General features: G+C 37.7%; 1 protein-coding gene and 1 non-coding gene across 2 annotated transcripts in view; one reads left to right on the forward strand and one right to left on the reverse strand.

The window, feature by feature from the left end:
* The first annotated feature begins 3,808 nt into the window (after positions 1–3,808).
* Positions 3,809–18,968, forward strand: part of LOC107728343 (coiled-coil domain-containing protein 85C-B-like) — a 57,573-nt gene continuing 42,413 nt past the window's right edge. Inside the window, exons 1-2 of the mRNA XM_016538483.1 lie at positions 3,809–3,830; positions 5,410–5,901. Coding sequence (XP_016393969.1) covers positions 3,809–3,830; positions 5,410–5,901 — 514 coding nt within the window. The remainder of the gene's footprint in view (positions 3,831–5,409; positions 5,902–18,968) is intronic.
* trnat-ugu (transfer RNA threonine (anticodon UGU)) lies at positions 4,130–4,202 on the reverse strand. The gene has a single exon. It is a non-coding gene; the product is annotated as a tRNA-Thr (tRNA).

An 18,968-nucleotide genomic window follows, 5' to 3' on the forward strand; every position in this document is an offset into this window, starting at 1 on the left:
GTCCACACAGAGTAATCAAACCTTCAAACCATCTGACAATGTAGAATTCTAAAAAAAGAAAAAAAAGAAAAAAAAGGAAACCTGCTGAACTGACTGAACTGAAATTAGTGGGTTCCCTTTGCTCTGTCCCCGGGTGTCCCCAAGTGCACGGTGAGTGTAATTAACACCAAGCTCAAGAAAGTAGTTTTGTGTTTTAAATTGTTTACTATCAATGTTTTTTATTCTGGAAACAAACTTTTGTTAGGAATAAGAGGCCTAGTTCAATTAGAAATTAATATTAGTGAGCCTGTTCTGACATGGGGCAGAATAATCCCCGAACTGGCTGGAGACAAGAAGCAGTCTACCGTCTACCTCTAGAGTATAACATAAATTAATACATAAAAACGTTGTTGAGAATGCATTGTGTTATTTCTTGATTATGAGGGGAGGAAATGTTATGTTTGGGATTAATACTGTTGTTCCCTCATTGTGCCTGTAGGTGGTACTGCCATTTGCAAAGTGTTGTGTGTTATGTCAATAAACTGAGAAGTAAAAAAAATAATAATACCCCTGAATGTTGGCTGTGTTATTGAACATGCTCTGTCCCCAATACGTGCTCTTCAATTGAATGCACAAATGCAGTTACGCGCTGTATATATTTTCATATTAAAGCGCAAATGAAACTACGAGTATGCAATGTCGTATGTCGTCAGTTAAGTCATGAAGTTACCAAAAAAGTGATTAAATCTGCCTTAAAACTGTGCATGCATGTATTTGTTATACATGAGTCACATTTAAGAACATGTATCTGAAATGCAGTGGTTTTCAAAACTGTCCTGGAGCACCCCAGCACTGTCTCCTTCATCTAACACACCCGATTCAACTAGTCTGCTCATTAGTAGAGACTTTAAGATCTGAAGTGGGTCAGGAAAATAAAGAGTTATGAGAAAATACGATCTGCGTCATGTTCAGCGAGACAGGGGTAGCTGCAGGACGGAGTAATGGGCGTGGCCAAAGGGGGGAGTCACATTTAAGAACATGTATCTGAAATGCAGTGGTTTTCAAAACTGTCCTGGAGCACCCCAGCACTCTCTCCTTCATCTAACACACCCGATTCAACTAGTCTGCTCATTCGTAGAGACTTTAAGATCTGAAGTGGGTCAGGAAAATAAAGAGTTATGAGAAAATACGATCTGCGTCATGTTCAGCGAGACAGGGGTAGCTGCAGGTCGGAGTAATGGGCGTGGCAAAAGGTGGCGTGCCGAAAGGTGAATGCTACAACAGAAAGCGCCTCAGACTCAGTTCAATGGTCTTAGAATGTAGGAATGGAATAAGACCGGTACCGCCCTCTATCTTCCAAAACCCTTCAAAACAAAGTCCAGAGACCCCGAAATAAAGCGTTTAATATTTGATAGCAGTAAGGCAGACAGACGTGCATTATACACTGAGCAACTCTACAGCACCATCATGATCTTAGAAAGGGTCTCATATATTGTGTTTTACTTGCTTGCTGCTGTTTTCTGTGCATTTCTTGCATATTGTCTGTATGTTCATCATGTTAATCAGAAATAGGATAATTTACCTGGACCTCCGAGAGACAAGTAAGAAACTTGTCTGAAAAGAATCTGTTCTATTTACACTTTTGTTTAATGCAACTATATAGCAGTGGCGTTCCGTCCATATGAGCTGCGAATGCTCCGCATACCCAGGCCATTTGAGAGAATAAGTTCACGGGATAAGTCATATAAAACATGATTATAAGTTGATCCCTTGTCATTTGAAATGTAACTTAAAGCTTAAAGTTCTGGTTTCCGACCACATCACAGCACAGAGACAGCGCTCATTAAGAAAATAAATGATATTCGCTTAAATTCTGATTCTGACAAAATATCAGTGCTGGTACTACTAGATCTCAGTGCTGCGTCGTTATTGTCAACGTTATTGCCTAAGCGGTAAATAAAAAATTTTTTTTTATAAAAACGTGGGCTATATAACATTTGAATAATAACAAACATCATATTGTTTTGCGTATGCTCGTGTCGCTTACATTCGTACATCCTTACATTACACTCGTGGCCACTGCATTAATAAACTCAACAGAATCGTGTGTGATTGGTTATATGTATATGCGTTTTTATAACGTTTTTATATGTAAAAACGCGTCTTTCTCTGGCTCAGCGCCAACCAGCGAACGAATGCAGATTTTAATTTAGTAGCTGATGCTGTGCGCACTGCACCTTCTAATCACGCCGCTGTGATTGTATGAAATATAAAAAATATTATTCGGCTATTTTTTTGTCTTTTGGAAGCTGCATTCAAAATCCACTTGGCTCACAAATCTGAGGGGGCACGTGTCCCACTTTGAATGGGCATGACGCCTAGCATATAGCATATTCAACATTAGGTAGAGTTACTTAACCATTTAATGCTTTCTGTTTTTTGCTTCAGAGGAGGAAAAAGTTAATGATGCATAAGATCATGAGCAGATGTTGGACAATTTTGTGACTTTCTTCATTGCTGGTGAGTTACGGCTTTGATTTTTGTTCCTAAACCCCTGCCGTTATAAATAGTGTTTAATTATTTTGCAGGGCAAGAGACAACAGCCAATCAGCTCTCGTTTGCAATCATGGAATTAGAGAGACATCCTGGTAAACGGTAAAAACTTCTTGGAAATTGACATATTCCATCAGCACTGTTTGCAATGGTTTATAATTCAAATTTCTTTTCCTTCCAAGGGCTAAAGCAGAGGTGGATGAAATTCTTGGGACGAAAAGAAACATTTCATGTGAAGACCTTGGAAAATTCACTTACTTGTCTCAGGTTGGTTGGCAAAGATGTTCTTTTACGTGCTACAAACACAAATGGTTTTGTATCGATTTCTTTAAATGGTCTTTTGTGTTATTTACTCAATGCTGCAGGTGTTGAAGGAAACGCTGCGTCTGTATCCGACTGCTCCAGGGACCAGCCGCTGGCTACATGAGGACATGGTTATAAATGGGCTGAAAATCCCAGGGGGCTGTTCTGTTGCTGTGAGTACTGTCAGATTCCCAGTAAGACTGGTCTGTTCATTCTGTAGCCATCATGGTACCAGCCCGGGGCAGCTATTTCTAGTAATGCAAGTACAGATTGAATGGAGAAAGACATTCATTGTTTAGCAAAATTTGATTTTTTTTTAATAATTTCAAATCAGCAATAAATTCTAACAACAATGGCGTCATAAATTTTACTTGTTGCACTTCATAAAAACATGAACATTTTGAACCATTTTCGTCTGTTTCCATACAGTTCAGTTCTTACCTCTCCCAAAGAATGGAAAATTATTTTAAAGATCCGTTGAAGTTTGATCCAGAGAGATTTGATGTGAATGCCCCAAAGTAAGTCATTATCACAGTCTCATTGGTTCCCCCTCTGTTGAAATTGCAGTCTGGGGTCGCAGGGGATGATCGCCTAGGGTATGGCAATCCACAGCCGGGGTATGGTGTTCTGCTATACTGAAACGCCGCCCCTGTGAATACACCTTTATATTGTGACATTTTGGCATGAAATCTGTCATTTCTAATTGTGTTCTTATCTGTAAGGCCTTATTACTGCTACTACCCATTTGCACTTGGTCCACGAACCTGTCTAGGGCAGGTCTTCTCACAGGTGATGAAGCACACACAGTAAACATAAAGTGAGTTTGTTTGAGTGAGCGGCGGCGGGCGGGCTTGAGAACGGCGCGGCCGGCGGATTCGACAAAGGAGCGGCCAGCGGGCTTGCGGCAATTTAAATACATTGTGTAGATTATATAAATATGAACATTATATAAGCATAACAGGCTACATGCTCAATGAGAACCAGTCAAACTACTGGTAAATCAGCTTAACAATTTAAGTGAAAAGTTCTGTAGTAAAAAATATCTGGTATATATATAAAAATGTCAAAATCCTGAAACATTCTGTTAATCTGATTTTAAAATGGTTTTATATTACACACATATGCTGCTTAACCAAAGAGATTAAACAGTGTATTAAAATATAAAAGCTGGGTTGGTGTCCTTTTGCTCTTAAAGTACAGTATTTCTTATTGGTATTGGGTGAAATTGTAACATTTCTTTACTATGGTGCACAGATAATATATTATAAACATGTCTGAAGAAAAATCTCCACGTAGGCCCCAGCGAGGATCGAACTCGCGACCCCTGGTTTACAAGACCAGTGCTCTAACCACTGAGCTATGGAGCCAGCCGCAACTTCAAAAGCGGTTAAAATATTTAATCGTAAAATATAATTTATTAATCAAAATACTTTGTTTTTCTAGTATCTAGCACTTCGTTTTGCGTTATGTACCAAAAAAAGAATGTAACAAGTAACTTTTTTATATATAAAACTTTTTTGTATACATTTTTTAAAATATAAGAATTAATTGAGATCGACGCTCAAGGTTAAGGTATTCAAGTAAAATATTAAAAAAGGAAAATATTTTATGAACCAGCCAACCTAAAATTATGTTTTTACGGATTGTTAGTCGATGGTTTCGTCGCCACGAATAGCCTTTAAGTAATACTCGGATGGATTTTTTTGTCCACTAGAGGGCGATGTTCACCAACAAAAGTTCTGCAGTAGTATAAAGTATTTTTGTTGTCTAAAGTCTAAACCACTGTCCTGCAGAGTGTTGTTCCAACCAGCTCCAAAACACCTGCCTGTTCTAGTAATCCTGATGATCTTGATTAGCTCTAAAAGGTTATGGTCGAAACAAAAAGCGTTTTATTATTATTATTGTTGTTGTTGTTGATTTATTATTATTATTATGGTTTTAAATACATTTTAACAATTATTCAAAAATGCCATGTCAAGGTCTTACTAAAACTGAAACATGTGACTATTGGTTTGAAACCATACTATGTTCTCGTTTATTGAAGTGAATGCTACATTTACCAACATTTAATAATACATATTTAATACATTTTTGTTGTATAGAACATAGAATTGGACCCAAACATAGGTGAATATAAACACGTGGTTGATGCAACATTATTAACATGTTAATAGCCTTCAAAATAACTGATACAGGTTTTTTTTTTTTTTTTTTAGTAATGTAAATCTGCAGTTAATATATTTTTTAAAAGTCAGTTTATTTTATTGTATTATTTTATTTTATGTGAATTTTACTTTTCAGTGTTATTCTAGGTTAAAATTGTCTTAAATGTCCTGAAATAAACATCTGGTCTGACCAAGGTGATCTGATACTGTATGTGTGATGTTTTTTTGTTACATTTTTGTTTGTTTGAATGTTTCCTGTGAACCAAATCGTGCCATTTTTCACTTTTTAGCGAAAAAGTTGTAGGTCTTGGAATGTAAAATATCTCTGGTAGCCATCTGCTCCTCTCTCACTGTACATTATAAACGAATATAGGTTGGTTGGTAAATGTGTGCTGTAATAAATGTGTAGACCTGAAACTGCAAGACGATAACCAGGAGCTCAGGGAGCTCTGCTGCTTTCTCGATGATGATCGGCAGAAAGGTAAGAAGCTGTCTCGGGAATGGCAGAGGTTTGGGAGGTATACGGCCAGCTCCGTGTGGAAGGAGGTGAGCACCTATCAGCAGAAACTCAAGGAGCTGGAAGGCAACCAGGAAAACGTCCTCCGGGAGAATGCAGAACTAAAGGAGATCATTCTCATGTTGGATGAAGATAGGAATGGCGCAGGATCTAGGAGCTCTATAGACAGCCAGTCTAGTCTGAGCAACCTGAATGGAGGTTCGAGCATTGTCAGAGATGTTGGCGATGGGAGCAGTACCTCCAGCGGTGGAAGTGCTGGCAGCCCAGACCATCATCATAATCATATACACAAGACTGTAGAAACTAAGATTGGCTCCATAAGACGCTCTATGGATGATCTCTCCGCTCCACATCATCACAGGAGCATCCCCAATAGACTCAATGGTGAGTATAGATGATCGTTTTTGCCGCCATCATTGTTTAAAACTGGAAAAGTTTTAAACTTCAAAATTGGAGTTTTGTGGCTTTTAATGCGTTTCTTTAAGTTTTAAGGGCAGGCATGCTCTTAAAAAGTTGACAAAGTTAATTTGTATCAGATATACACATTTAAAGAGAGAGTTCACCAAAAAAAAAAAAATTGCTGTTAATGTACTCACTCTCAGGCCATCCAAGATGTAGGTGACTATTTTCTTCAGTAGAACAGCAAAGAAGATTTCTTCTTAATGATTCATAAAATGCAAGTCAGTGGCTGCCGTCACTTTGAGAGTCAAAAAAGCATATTAGGCAACATAAAATTACTGGTTCAAATAACTGATTGACCAGTTTGTTTACGTAACCATGTAATAATAACATATATGCAATTATATTATTAAAACACCCAATAATTATGTGAAACGTGGGTGTTTTACATGTCTAAAGCGTATCAAATGAATAAGCTAGTCTTAAACAACTCTTCTTTTTACATAAACCTTGAGAAACCATAAAAACTTTAATTTCACCCCTTCATTCAAGTGCTTGTTTCACATACTCGTATCAGCAGCTCATCAGTAACTGGAGCGCTGAAAGAGTTCATAGGATAATATACCAGTATTTGGCTTTTTTAGAGTCGGAGTGACTGTCGAACACGTCCGAAAGTGAGTTTTGATTTGAGTAACTTGTAGATCTCTGCTGCTCGAGCTACGAACTGTTTCAGATGGTTCAGTCCGATTTGGTGAACTGGTTCATTCAGTTTACTAAAAAGAACCAGTTCAAATGAATGGTTCATTCACGAACCGGACATCATTCCGGACCGTTTACCTGAGGCTCTGGATTACAGGCAATAATGTTGTAAATAATGTTCATTTTCTTGCACAGACCGATCGTTTCGCTTCATAAGACTTGAATATATCATTAGGAGCCGCAGGTATTAATTGTGCATTGCCTGATATGCTTTTTTTGGCTCTCAAAGTGACAGTAGTCGTTGGCTTTTTGTGACATTTATTAATCACCAAGGTTTCATGGTTTCAGCTAAAAATCTGTTTTACTGTGCTGTGTGAAATCTGCTTTATTATCCATTTCATGGGGTTTTTAACAGTATTGCTCATCAGTCTACTAATCGTTCATATGTTTGAGATTGGAGGTTTAAGCAGTTTTAAGATGCTCCTGTGAAACTACAGTTAATAACACTTAGAACAGCGAAATGGAAGACTTGATTTCAAAGAGTTATTTAATTAATGCTAAGATTATAAGGGTAATCATTATCTTTTGCTTTCGTTTTAAGTTCTGTACATGATATGAAACTCAAAGAGCAAACTTGCAAAACAGCTTAGGTGAACTATGTACAAATGCAAATGATTATATTAATTGTATATACTTAACAGGTAACAGTAAACGAAAGAGTTTAGGTCTTACAGTATTACTGAAGATGTAGCTAATTACCCCAGTTGTAATTACCTAAATCACCTCGGATCAATAAAACAACAGTATTGCATGTCAGTGTGGCCTTGAGTGAAGGTCCCATGTTAATTGCTTTTACAAGTAAATCGTGTGAATGGATTTTGGATTTGCTGATGGTCTTTGTTTCTCATGCTGTGGAAGGGCTCATAAAAAGAAATCAGTGAGTTCACCCTATTCAAGCCATAAACACCCGCATGAGCTGACTGTTTGATAACTGTAATGAAATGACATGTTAAGCCTGACTTTAGCCGCACTTCAGCAGCACCAGGATTTCAGATGAAAGGACAGTATTGTGCTGCACACAGGCTCTCCTTGACTCTCAGACAACTGAAGATGCTTCCTGATGGGTTGGCTAGCTTTTGTCTTCGCAGTTGCGCAGTTTTAATATAGCATATATATGGCAATTGACAATGGTTTGAAAGCTTGTAATTTATAGAGTGACCTTAAACAGTGTTTAAAACATCAGCGATATTTATATATATATATGCATTATTTATTTGATTGATTGATTGCTATTATTAGGACTATTCGTTTTTTTGCATTGTGAAAATTAAGCAGATTTCCCCCAAATGTTCATCACCACAATGATAAATATCTTTTTTTTTATATTTATATATAGGTATTTATACTTTCTATTATTTATTCTGTTGCACTTAAGTAGCTAGCAGGTTGTAAGCTCTCCATAATGTCTAGTCATATAATATGACGTTTCGGTCTTTTGCCTCACATAAAACATGAGCTTATTAATGCAGTTCAATCAGTCTACTGTTTTATCAATTTGAGTTACATTTTACCATTTTAAGTTTAATGGTGCAACACAAAAATATCTAGTGTAAAAGTTATAAGTGCATGAGTTGTAACGTTGCTCCTTTACATTGCAGCTAGGCTAAGTTGTAACTTACGCACACTAATACAACATTTGATGTAGAAACAATTTTCACTCGGCTAATAGCACATTAAATTAAATGTGAAATAGTATTTGCTTGTAAAACATGATACAAAAATCTCAACCCAAGGCCAAAAATGATGGATGGATGGATGGATGGATGGATGGATGGATAGATGGATAGATAGATAGAAGGGTCCAAACAGGAGGGGAAAACATATTGAGGAATCCTCACAGCATTTTCTAGACCGGTTTGATCAGATTCACCACTTGTGCACAACATGGTGGTCCACTGTGATCTTAAATAGGCCTGTCGCTATACCAACTTGTCTGATCAGTTAAATAAATTGTATCAAGGTTAAATCCCCTGGGGTCAATATGTGTGGCCTGGAGTCAAACTGTGGTGCAGTGTCATATAATGAGACGGTCAGATTGGCACATAGATGTTTGGAGTGTGTATCTTCATTCCACAGGGATTCTTCAGACATGCTAACAGCCGTAGGAAGGTGATAAGTGAGTGAAGTGGGACCTGTGGAGGTTTTTGCTGGAGACAATGGCTAGTGGTAAGGCAAACAGAGTGGATGGGTTGGAGAGTGTGTGTGTGACTATGAGGTCCCCTGCTCTCTTTCCTCCTTAAGGGGTCTCATCAATCAGTCGAGCCTTTGGCCGTCCCAATGCACAGATGGTGCTGCGGTAATCATCAGAGACAGGTTCATATTTCATCGCAGTGTTCGATCCCAAGCTGTGTTGCACAACTGCTCACAACTCTGTGGTTTCAAGAGTTGAACCTTTACACAGACAGGAAGTAGTGCTACATTGCTAGCATATTCTTACACTGGTTTCTGTGGGCTACATATCTGCAATGATCTACATTTTGATTGTAATTCAAAAGTAAAACAAGAGTGTTCTATTGATCTTCATGCATATAAACCATATTTTAAATGATTTCTATGATATCTCTCGCTCATATGTTCTACAGCGATGTGGCTCCTGTCTTTGTGTCGGTCAACCTGGACTTTTGTCAGTTTGGAAATCTTTAAATAATAGAGTGCTCAATTTTTAATTCTAAAATCCAGATGAGAATTGGTATTTCCGAGCCATGGAGTCAAAATTAAATAGTAAAATAAGTCTGTGGTTATCTTTTGGTTTTGAAACAGTCCCCAAACATGAATATTTGAAACCATTGTTTTGTTTAAAACATAATTTCTAAGCTTACATAAGGACTACAAATACCAAAGAAGTTTATGTATTTGACAAATTAGTTGTAGGAATTATATTTTATGAAAAAAATAGGAACTGTGAGATTATTAATTTTGGACCATAAGGGAACATGTATTAGGAAAGTAATTTTTTCTACTGAGTTTATGTTGATGTTTGTGATCAGTGGTTGTGAAAACATGCCTAAGCCTAACCTTGCCTAAAATGCCTAAAATTTTACTATGATAACTATAGTTTTCATCAAAATATCAGTTATTGGAATTTCTGTTGCCCTTTCCCCCTTTTCTGTTTATTAACTTTAGTTATTTAATAATAACTTGATTTAATTAATAACATTTGATTTAATTATTTTCTTGTCTATTTTTATTGTTCTAATTTTATAGGCATATACTTGTTTTTTTTCTGGGTTGTTTAATTCATTGTTATTGTAAATTATCTATTTTAAGCCATTTCAAAATTGTAATAAATATAATGTTTAAAAAAAAAGTTACTACAGTTATTGGCGTGCTTATAGCGACATTGGGGTGCTTTGTACCCATATTTTTCGATATGAGCATAAAACAAAAAGACAGACCAAAGGTAGGAAATGGCAATGAGATGATGCTCATAGGGGGTATTATCTGGCCATGGGGGGTCCATCAGTTCTGAGACTCCAGGGAGGTAAATGAAGACAGACAATCTTGTTGGGTCTAGCCTGTTATTGGGTAACTTCTGAATGAATGTGGGAATCTGGATATCATTGGCTCATGGAATTGCCATGATAACACGATAATCTTGGTCTCAAATTTGATTTCAGTTTAGAATTCACCAAAACTGAACATGAACAGCAAGTAATTACCACAGTGAATGACTGCATCTCTTAAATACCTAATGGTGTCCTACAACTTTAGAAATACTATTAGGGATGTCAGGGGCGTAGCCATCATTTCAGAAGTGAAAACCTTGAAAACCTCTATGTGAACACACTTGCCCGAAAAAGTGCGGGGGACGAATTTACGTGATATTAAAAGTGGGGGGGACACGTCCCCCGCGTCCCCCGTGTAATCTACGCCCCTGAGGGATGTACAAATAATCAAAAGCAAATATCCTGGTGTGGTTATAAAAACTCAAAATCTCAAAATAACTCGAAATGATTAATTATCCAAATGTGTATTATATTGCAGTTCAATTCAGCTTTTTTAAATGCAGCACTAGCAGCAATATGGCAGTTATCTGAGTCAATGTGTTATGACTAATGCTTGGTATTTTAGTTTATCCTCATAGGTTTGGTTTAATCCTAACAGGTGAAATTTGGCAAGTTTTATGTAGCATATGCCACATGATGGACTACTGTGCTAGGCATCCCAACAGAAGGGTCCCAAAAAAGTGGTATGGTATGGTTTGCTAATTTGGTACCATTCACATCTGGAAATGGAAATAATTGCGTACTGTGTTGTACTGAACTGTACCGCTCGGTGGAAACGAGGCTTATCTCTCAGTGGCCGTATGTTGCTGTTGCCTTGAGATACCTCATGAGGGATGTTTTACCTTGTCTCAGTGAGTTGTAAAATCACTGAACCCTGTGTAAGAATAAGGGCAATTACCCAATAAGGGTCAAAGTGAACCTGTTAACCTAGCTCTCAGCCAGTTCTTCACAAGCTCGCAGATTGCGTCTAGTATGATGACGCTGTATAACATTCATGGAATTTCAGATTCTAAACTTTAATGTGGTGATCAGATAATTTTCATCTTTTTATTATTTTCTATTATTTTAAATCCAATCCTGTTCCTAGAAGGCCACAATACAGAAGGTGTTAGATTTAACTGTAATTAAACACACTTGATACAGCTTATCAAGGTCTTCAGAATCACTAGAAACTTCCAGCCAGGTGTACTGGAGCTAAAAAAGAAGGTGGCCTTCCAAGAGGAAGGTAGGACACCCCTAAACTGTTTTAAAAGTTCTCATATTGCATTACCCTATATCTTGGCAGAGTTCTTTAGTCAGGTTTATTCCTTTTCTTAAATATATTCTACAAGTTTAAAGGGTGTGCCACTCTGCTGACCAGCGTAGGAAGTGTTGCTCTTTTAAAACTTGTTTTTCCTGTACGCACAAGACATGAATCACAACATGGTATTCTTAAACAAACCATCCTATGTGTCCTGTCACAGCATGTAGGACATTAGTGAATCCCTGGCAGATTTAAAGGGCAAAGAAAATTCAACATGAGACCATATTCTACACTTTTTTTTGTGGCAACAGTGGCAAGTCTTTCTTGCTTGTTTGGCCCAGGAGAGATTTGGTGCAAAGAGACACTCTCAGCTGGCTTTAGTAGCCTGTCACGAATTCCCACATTCCTTATTAAACAATAGTGAGTCCTTTCTAAAAAATAAAAAAGAGAGAGAGACACGAATAAGATTCATACATTGAACCACACATGAGACGATACAAACTGAGATAGAGAATTTGCACTTTGGAGACAAGTGTATAGTTTAAATAAGCCATTGGTATGCTCTCTCGATGAATGGTAAAGTAGTATGTCTGTAAATGTTCTGTGTGAAACTCTTAAGCTGGACAGCTGTCTTTGAGTGAGCAAAACTGAGCATTGAGTTCTCTGTTATCATCTCTGAGTTCATATTGTGCACGTGTATGGTCCCCCAAAGTTGATGCTTCAAAATCCTGTCTCACAGTTAGAACTGATGGTTCATAGTTTAAGAAGTTATAAATATTTGTATTGTTCTTGTATAAACTTGCACAAAATTTTAAAAAAAAACCTTATTACCGGTAACACCGGGGGGCTGGGCTTTGGAATTTGCGATCTTGGTATCATGTTTTACAAGAAAAGATGATACATCTTTACACCTTTCACTTTCCAAGACTAAAACGGAAACTTTAAACCTTCTCTGGTTTAAGAAGTGATCTTTTAAAAGCAAGATATCGCCAAACAGACGATTTTTCATTTCACTTGAAAACAAATCCCCTGCCATCATCTCATCAGTGTTTACTCTTTTCACGTGATTGGTGAAATCTGACTTCTGCTGAACTGTGCTGCAGCTCTGCAGCATGTGTGGAGAAGAGCAGACACTTTCAGCTTACAACTGTAGCGTCCGTTGTCCAACTGAACTAAACCGTTTTTATTTCTATAAAAAGCAAAATGACAGTGGGGGCGGTACCACGGTGCGCAAGTAATGTAATCGGTGTACGGCCGAACACCGGGTAATACCAGTAACACCAACTACCGCAGCAAGCCTAAAATGGAGTTGAATAGGTTCCTGTTGTGTTTGTTTTGCATGGTTTTTGAAGCGTCGACTTTGAGGGTCCCATCCACCTGCATTATATGAGCTCAGAGAGATGGAGAGTTTTTCTAAAAATCTTTGTTTGCGGTCATGTGAAGAAAAGTCATACACATCTGGGACAGCATGAGAGTAAATAATGGGAAATTTTCATTTTTTTTATGGAGTAACCCTTGACATGTGTTTAAAATAGTTAAACTTTAATAAATGCATCTCAAGACCCAGTTGTTTTTGAACACATGAACATGTCCTCTTCTCCTGTCCCTAAAGAAATGCGTCTAATCGCATGTCAGGTGAATCCAAAGCCAGCCTTATTATTCTTATTCTGGTTGGTCTTTTTCTGAAAACCAACTAGCCATTCAGGCTACTCACCTATTATCAATTGCAAAAATATATATAGAGTATATATAGTTTTGCATATCCCTATTTTTTTGAATTTCCACAAGCAGTATTTCACTTGAGCTTGTAGAGCCATTTGTAGCATTAATCTAGGCTTTGTCCAAGTGTGAATGCATTGATTATCTGTTTATTTATTGCTGCCTAATGAAATGCTGTGTAATGAAGTTGTTAATGAAGTGTCCAGGAGGCACAATGGCAGGGCACTAGCTGCTCCAAAGAGCACAATCAGCATTCCTATTCTGTTGACGCAAACTGTGACCTTCTTATTTTGACACTTAACTAAAGTGTCCCCAATGTCATCAGAGGCCAATTTGGAGGGAGAAATTGCTCCCGTGAGCGTCAGCTGTTTCTGCAATCTGCCAGGAGAGCGTATTCTCTACACAAAGTGTGTACCTTTGATGTTTTGTCTCAGTGTCCCAGATGTTATTCTGATGACTTTGTCCAATTTGTGCCATGCAATTTCTGGACCTTTTTTCTTAACATCTGTATTATTTTCTTTCTAGAAAACTTTGTCTTTAACTTCATTAAGTGTTATTTTCGGGATTCATGAAATCAGTCAATACTGTAAGTATCCTGCTTTCAACTTCATTCGTTCATCCCACATAGATAATTCCTACACTGTGTATCACCTAAATACGGAGTCCCTAAAGGAACATTGTGATAATAAAAATGAGATTGGAGGAATAATTTGAATGCTTTTGTGTTCTCTTGCAAAACTTTTGTGTTTGCTTGAACGTTTGTGATGGAAATAAGATGAGGTGGGAAGAGAAAACTATATTTTAATGCTTTTACAAGCGAACATAATGTTTTTTGGTGACGGCGATACTTTCGCAAGAGAATGTAAAGTTTCTTGGGGGAACGCAATACTTTTGTGAGAGAAAGTGATAATTATAATTTTCCTCTAATCTCTCTTTTTTTTTTCGATCACCAAGTCCCCTTAGGGGCTCCATACCTAAAATCTCCAAAACGGGATCTTCATATATCCTCTTGCTTTTAAAGAATTGTGGGTCTGCCTGTTCATGTTGTCTAGAAAGAATTGATCATCTGCAAGCCTGAATGCACTGGGCATGTCTGCAGGCAGGAAAACTTTCCGAGCTGGGTTAAAAACCCAGTCCTCTTGTGAGGATGAGATTGGAGGAGTGTGTGCCCTCACCAGTGCAACAATGGTCTTATTTTAGCAGATCAAGGGATTATGGACTTTGCATACTTTGGAAATTTGCAGCGCTTTCTGCAAAACTGTGGAACCGCTGAATTGTTGAAAATTAATGCTCACCTTGTGATGGCAATTCGGCCATGATCCAAATAGTTTTTTTTTTTTTTTCAGTTTTCTTCCCTCTTACCCTTTACTTAGATTTTCTTACCTCAGTGATTAAGCATCCTGCTTAGAAACAGGCCAAACCACTGTTTATAGTTTGGAAAATGTATACATTTCTTGTCATCAAATTTTCTTGACCACTGCCTTGCTGTGGTTTTTGCTGTATTCAGTCTCCAGCAGTCTTTAGAGCTTATCTAAAAGCCAAGTGGTTTTACAAAGTGTATTCATGAAAGAACAGCATCTCTGAATGATTATGTTTTTAAGCTATCTTACACAGTTTGCTTCTGCTCTTAGGTGCTCTTAGGTTTTTAGCCATGCAGCAACATTCCACGCTTCAGGAGCTGTGACACAGACAGACCTTTATAAATCGGACATACCTATACATAAATCTATCCTTTTTGTCTTGCAAGGAACATCCATATTAGCTTAGATGAAGCTGTTTATTATCAACTATTAACTCAATAATTTGATTCTGTCCTCTTTGCAATAAGGTTTGGTTAAAGGGCCTCTATTATGCCATTTTAAAGGTTCCTAATATTGTTTTGGGAGTCTCCAATAGGTTTACATGCATGCAAGGTCAAAAAACGCTTTCGTTTTCTCAAAATATGCAATTAATATCATCTCATTTTCCAACGATTCTCAAACGATGCGTTCGAAGCAGTTCTAAGATTCAGTCTCTCTAAACTCCTCCTTTCTGTGAGCCTATACTTGATACATTTGAATTTACGAATTTACTTTCACAGTGTTGGACACAGCGTCTTCTCGACCTGAGGTTAGCCACACAAACATCTACAGTGTTTGAGAGTGGGGTCAAGTTGTTCACGGCCGGACAATGTAGAATATAGGTGGGCATTATGCAAATGTGTTACCCAGTGACGTGTAGCCATTCGAATTACTGATGACTTGTTTAGGCTGTTCAGAGTCTATTTTTTTCTTCTTTTGGGAGATGATAACTTTATTTGTCTTGCACTTTCAACTTTACAACTTTGCAGATCGTTTACATTCACATACAGCTACTGTCAGACTCTGTTCCATGTTTTGTGTGTGTCCTGCTCCCCATGTGCCTTCCCATGCCCTTATTTGGTTAGTTTCCTGTTCCTGCCCTGATTAATTAAGTTGATTTCTTCCCAGGTGTTTCCCATGTTTATTTCCATTGATCCCAGGTGTGTCTTGTCATCCCATCTTCCTGTTCTGTGTATTTAAAGTGTTCCCAGTCCCTAGTTCTCTGTCCGCTGTTAAACGTCTTCCTGTGTTCGTCTGCCTTGGTTCATGGAATTAAAGTCTTGTGAAAGTATTCTCCAGCGTCTCCTCGTTCCTCTAAAGTGTATTGTGACAGCTACATTACACACTGCATGAAAGGGAATATTTGAAATGGTATAATAGGGGCACTTTAAATCTCTAAAAAGAATGATTCTATCACAATTATTTTCAGTTCACAGGTAAATCCACCAGAGTCATCTAGGGTTGGCATGTTTCTACTGTTTTGATGGAAAAAGTTCAAACTGGGACAATTTATGTGTAATAGTTTTATTGAAAATTTTAACCCTCTATTATTGCAGGATTTTGCCACAGATTTTATTTCACTTCGCAAGCACATAATGCATTTCTTTATTTTATTGTATTTTTGTGAAAACCCTTACTTAATTTACATAACTGAGACACAACATGAAATATTTCTGTACTTTTAAAAATCACTTTTGAGCATTTAAAATGAACTAGTGAAGACAAAAAGGTGGTGGGGGGGAGAATTTTAAATAAGTAGTTGAAAATATTGTGCCAACTCTACATTTAATTAACATTTTAAGTAAAATGTAATTTTTAAAAAAATATTTATTATATGTGTGCAAAAGAGGGTAAAGTACAAAAGAAAAAAGAGAAAAATCTGCAATCAAGTAATCGGTAGTCTATTTTTTTTAAACCGCTTTAGTCAAGTAGCTTACAGACCGAGAAAGATCTGAGCAGATTAAGCTCTAGATGCATTTCTGGAATAAAGCGAAACCCTCCGGCATCAGTCTCCTGTTGCTAGGATACCATTTTTTGTGTTTTTGGAGTGTGTGCTATCCTCTCCTGTAGTATTGTCACTTTGCTATTTTTTTACTTCAAAGGAGGTCAAGGCTTGTTTCAACAATGCCATCAGTCCCTCATTCACCAATGAATGAATAGAACAACAGTTGTCTCGCAAACGAAAGTACATTTCTTGGTAGAAACAAGCCTGAAAATTGATACACAGCAACACTGCAGCACACGTCAGATGTCTTATCACAGAAACTGTCCTTACACCAGAGACACTGTCCCTGCTTTTCTGAAAACTAGGAATGAGGATGTTATGTAACCCACACTAATTGGGAAACTCGTGAATCCAGTGGAAGATATCACCACTGGTCAAGCTCAGTTTTTCTTCACCACAGATGTTGTCAGTCAGGGCTCTGCAAAACTGAAGCCGTTTCCATCAGATGAAGTCAGAGCTTGCCTGAGGTCTTTGCATTGCGGTTTCATCTCTGGCTCCATCAGAGCCCAGTGGGACCAGTGAACACTCAGTGGTCAGAGATTATACAGGACACTGGTTTGGTGGTAGGTACTAAGACGGGCGAGAATGCATTTGAAAATGATCTCAGGTTTCTGCAGGACCTCTCACAGACAGGTCTTGAAATGTCACCTGTATCTGGTGTAGGAAAGAGCCATGTTTTAAAATTCACACTTCTACTATCCCACAAGGAGACCACAGAAGCTACTGCATGGACATGCACTTTTATGTTCCGATAGACCTTCAGCCCTTATGGAAAGACATGGCTTGGAAAGCGATGCTGGCATGGCTCATTAGCATGTTGAAGTAATATTTTTCCAGGGTCAGTTGCATAATATGTGGGAAGATAATTACAAAGAGACCTGACCGTAGAAGCATAAACATAGGCACCATTAAATATACCCAAACTATAAGGCCGTAGACTTTTTGTTTTGTAATATAGACTTGAATCCATCATTGTTTAAAGTTAAAAGTTTACGACTTCTAGCGCTTTGAAAATATTGTCGGATTGTGTAAAAGACGCACCTTCTAAATATTAGCTTAAAAAATATTTTTTAAAAAGCAAAGAAAGATACGAAAATATTAAGTGCATATTATTTGTATTTCTACCAATCAGTCTGGTATAGGAGGTTGATTGGTTTTGATTTGATTGATTTATACCATTACTCCAGTCTTCACCCAGCAGGCACACAACGTCATAAGACGTTGATATTTGGTAAAATTTCGGTTGCGATGTCGGGTAACCAAAATTCAATGTAAATTCAATGTCTAATGTCAATGTTAAATTGATGTCCAATACCGACGTCAGCTGACGTTGATATGTTGTTGTTTTTAGGTTGTGTAATCAAAATCCAATGTTAAGTCAACGTCAAATTGACGTAAAATATTGACGTCAACCCGATTTTCATTTTCAACCAAAATGCAACGTCTGTCTGACTCCATGTCCAACGTCAACCTGACGTTACATAGACGTCCGGTGCCTGCTGGGCAGTGTTGATCAATATGAAATCATTCTGAAATGCTGATTTAATCAAGAAACCTTTATTATTATAGCATGGAAGATGTAGATGGTTTTTTTCTTCTATGGATTCTTTGATGGTCATACATTAAAAAAACAAAAACAGCAATTAATTTAAATAGTAATAGTCTATAAAATTTTGAAAGTTGTTACTGCCATTTATGATTCTGACTTCATACATCATGAAAAATTATTTTGACAGCAGTGGGTTAAGAGTTTTGATCTGAGAAAAGGTATAACATAAGTGTCCACAAGCATCCACATGTTTTTAGGACCACTGTATTGTACACCTTCCAGCTTTTTATAAACGTCTAATGAGTCGCTAATCAATAGTTTTCAGATTGTCTCAATTGAACTCATTCAGAAAGCGTGTCAAGTTGTACTCTCAGTAGCAGTTCCTCTACATAATGCAAATTATTTACTTTTTCCATTTGTGAAAGTTTCTCTAAATTACTTTCATATACCACACAGCCAAGTGATATGAGAACAGCGGTAGAACTTGAATATTCCTGTCACAAAGCAAGGCCAGACACAACAGATAAGTGCAAAACAGGATGGTTTATTGACTGGATAAGTGGATGACTGGAATAGGTGAGTGAAAGGCAGGTGAATGTCAACACAGTGAATGGTTCCAGGGTGCTTATCTGAGTTCTGATGGAGAGGATCGTATGCCGGTTACGTTGGAGATCGTGGAGCCGTTTCCACGGAGTCGTTGGAGGATCGTGGGAGGAACAGCAGGTAATTCGTTATAGGAGATTTTGGCAGAGAGAGTCCAGAGTAGTTCGTAGGAGTGAACGGTAGACCGGACAGTGAGTGGCTGTGCTGTGTGTGTATTTGTAGTGTGGCTTGATTGGTGACAGCAGGTGCGGGTGATCAGAACTCAGGTGACTGTGATCGGGTAATTATCCTGGATGGTGACTGAAGTGACTGTGATGACTCCCTGACA

The sequence above is a fragment of the Sinocyclocheilus rhinocerous genome, unplaced genomic scaffold (genome assembly GCF_001515625.1).
Source record: "Sinocyclocheilus rhinocerous isolate Xijiao unplaced genomic scaffold, SAMN03320098_v1.1 scaffold277, whole genome shotgun sequence".
Classification (NCBI taxonomy): domain Eukaryota; kingdom Metazoa; phylum Chordata; class Actinopteri; order Cypriniformes; family Cyprinidae; genus Sinocyclocheilus; species Sinocyclocheilus rhinocerous.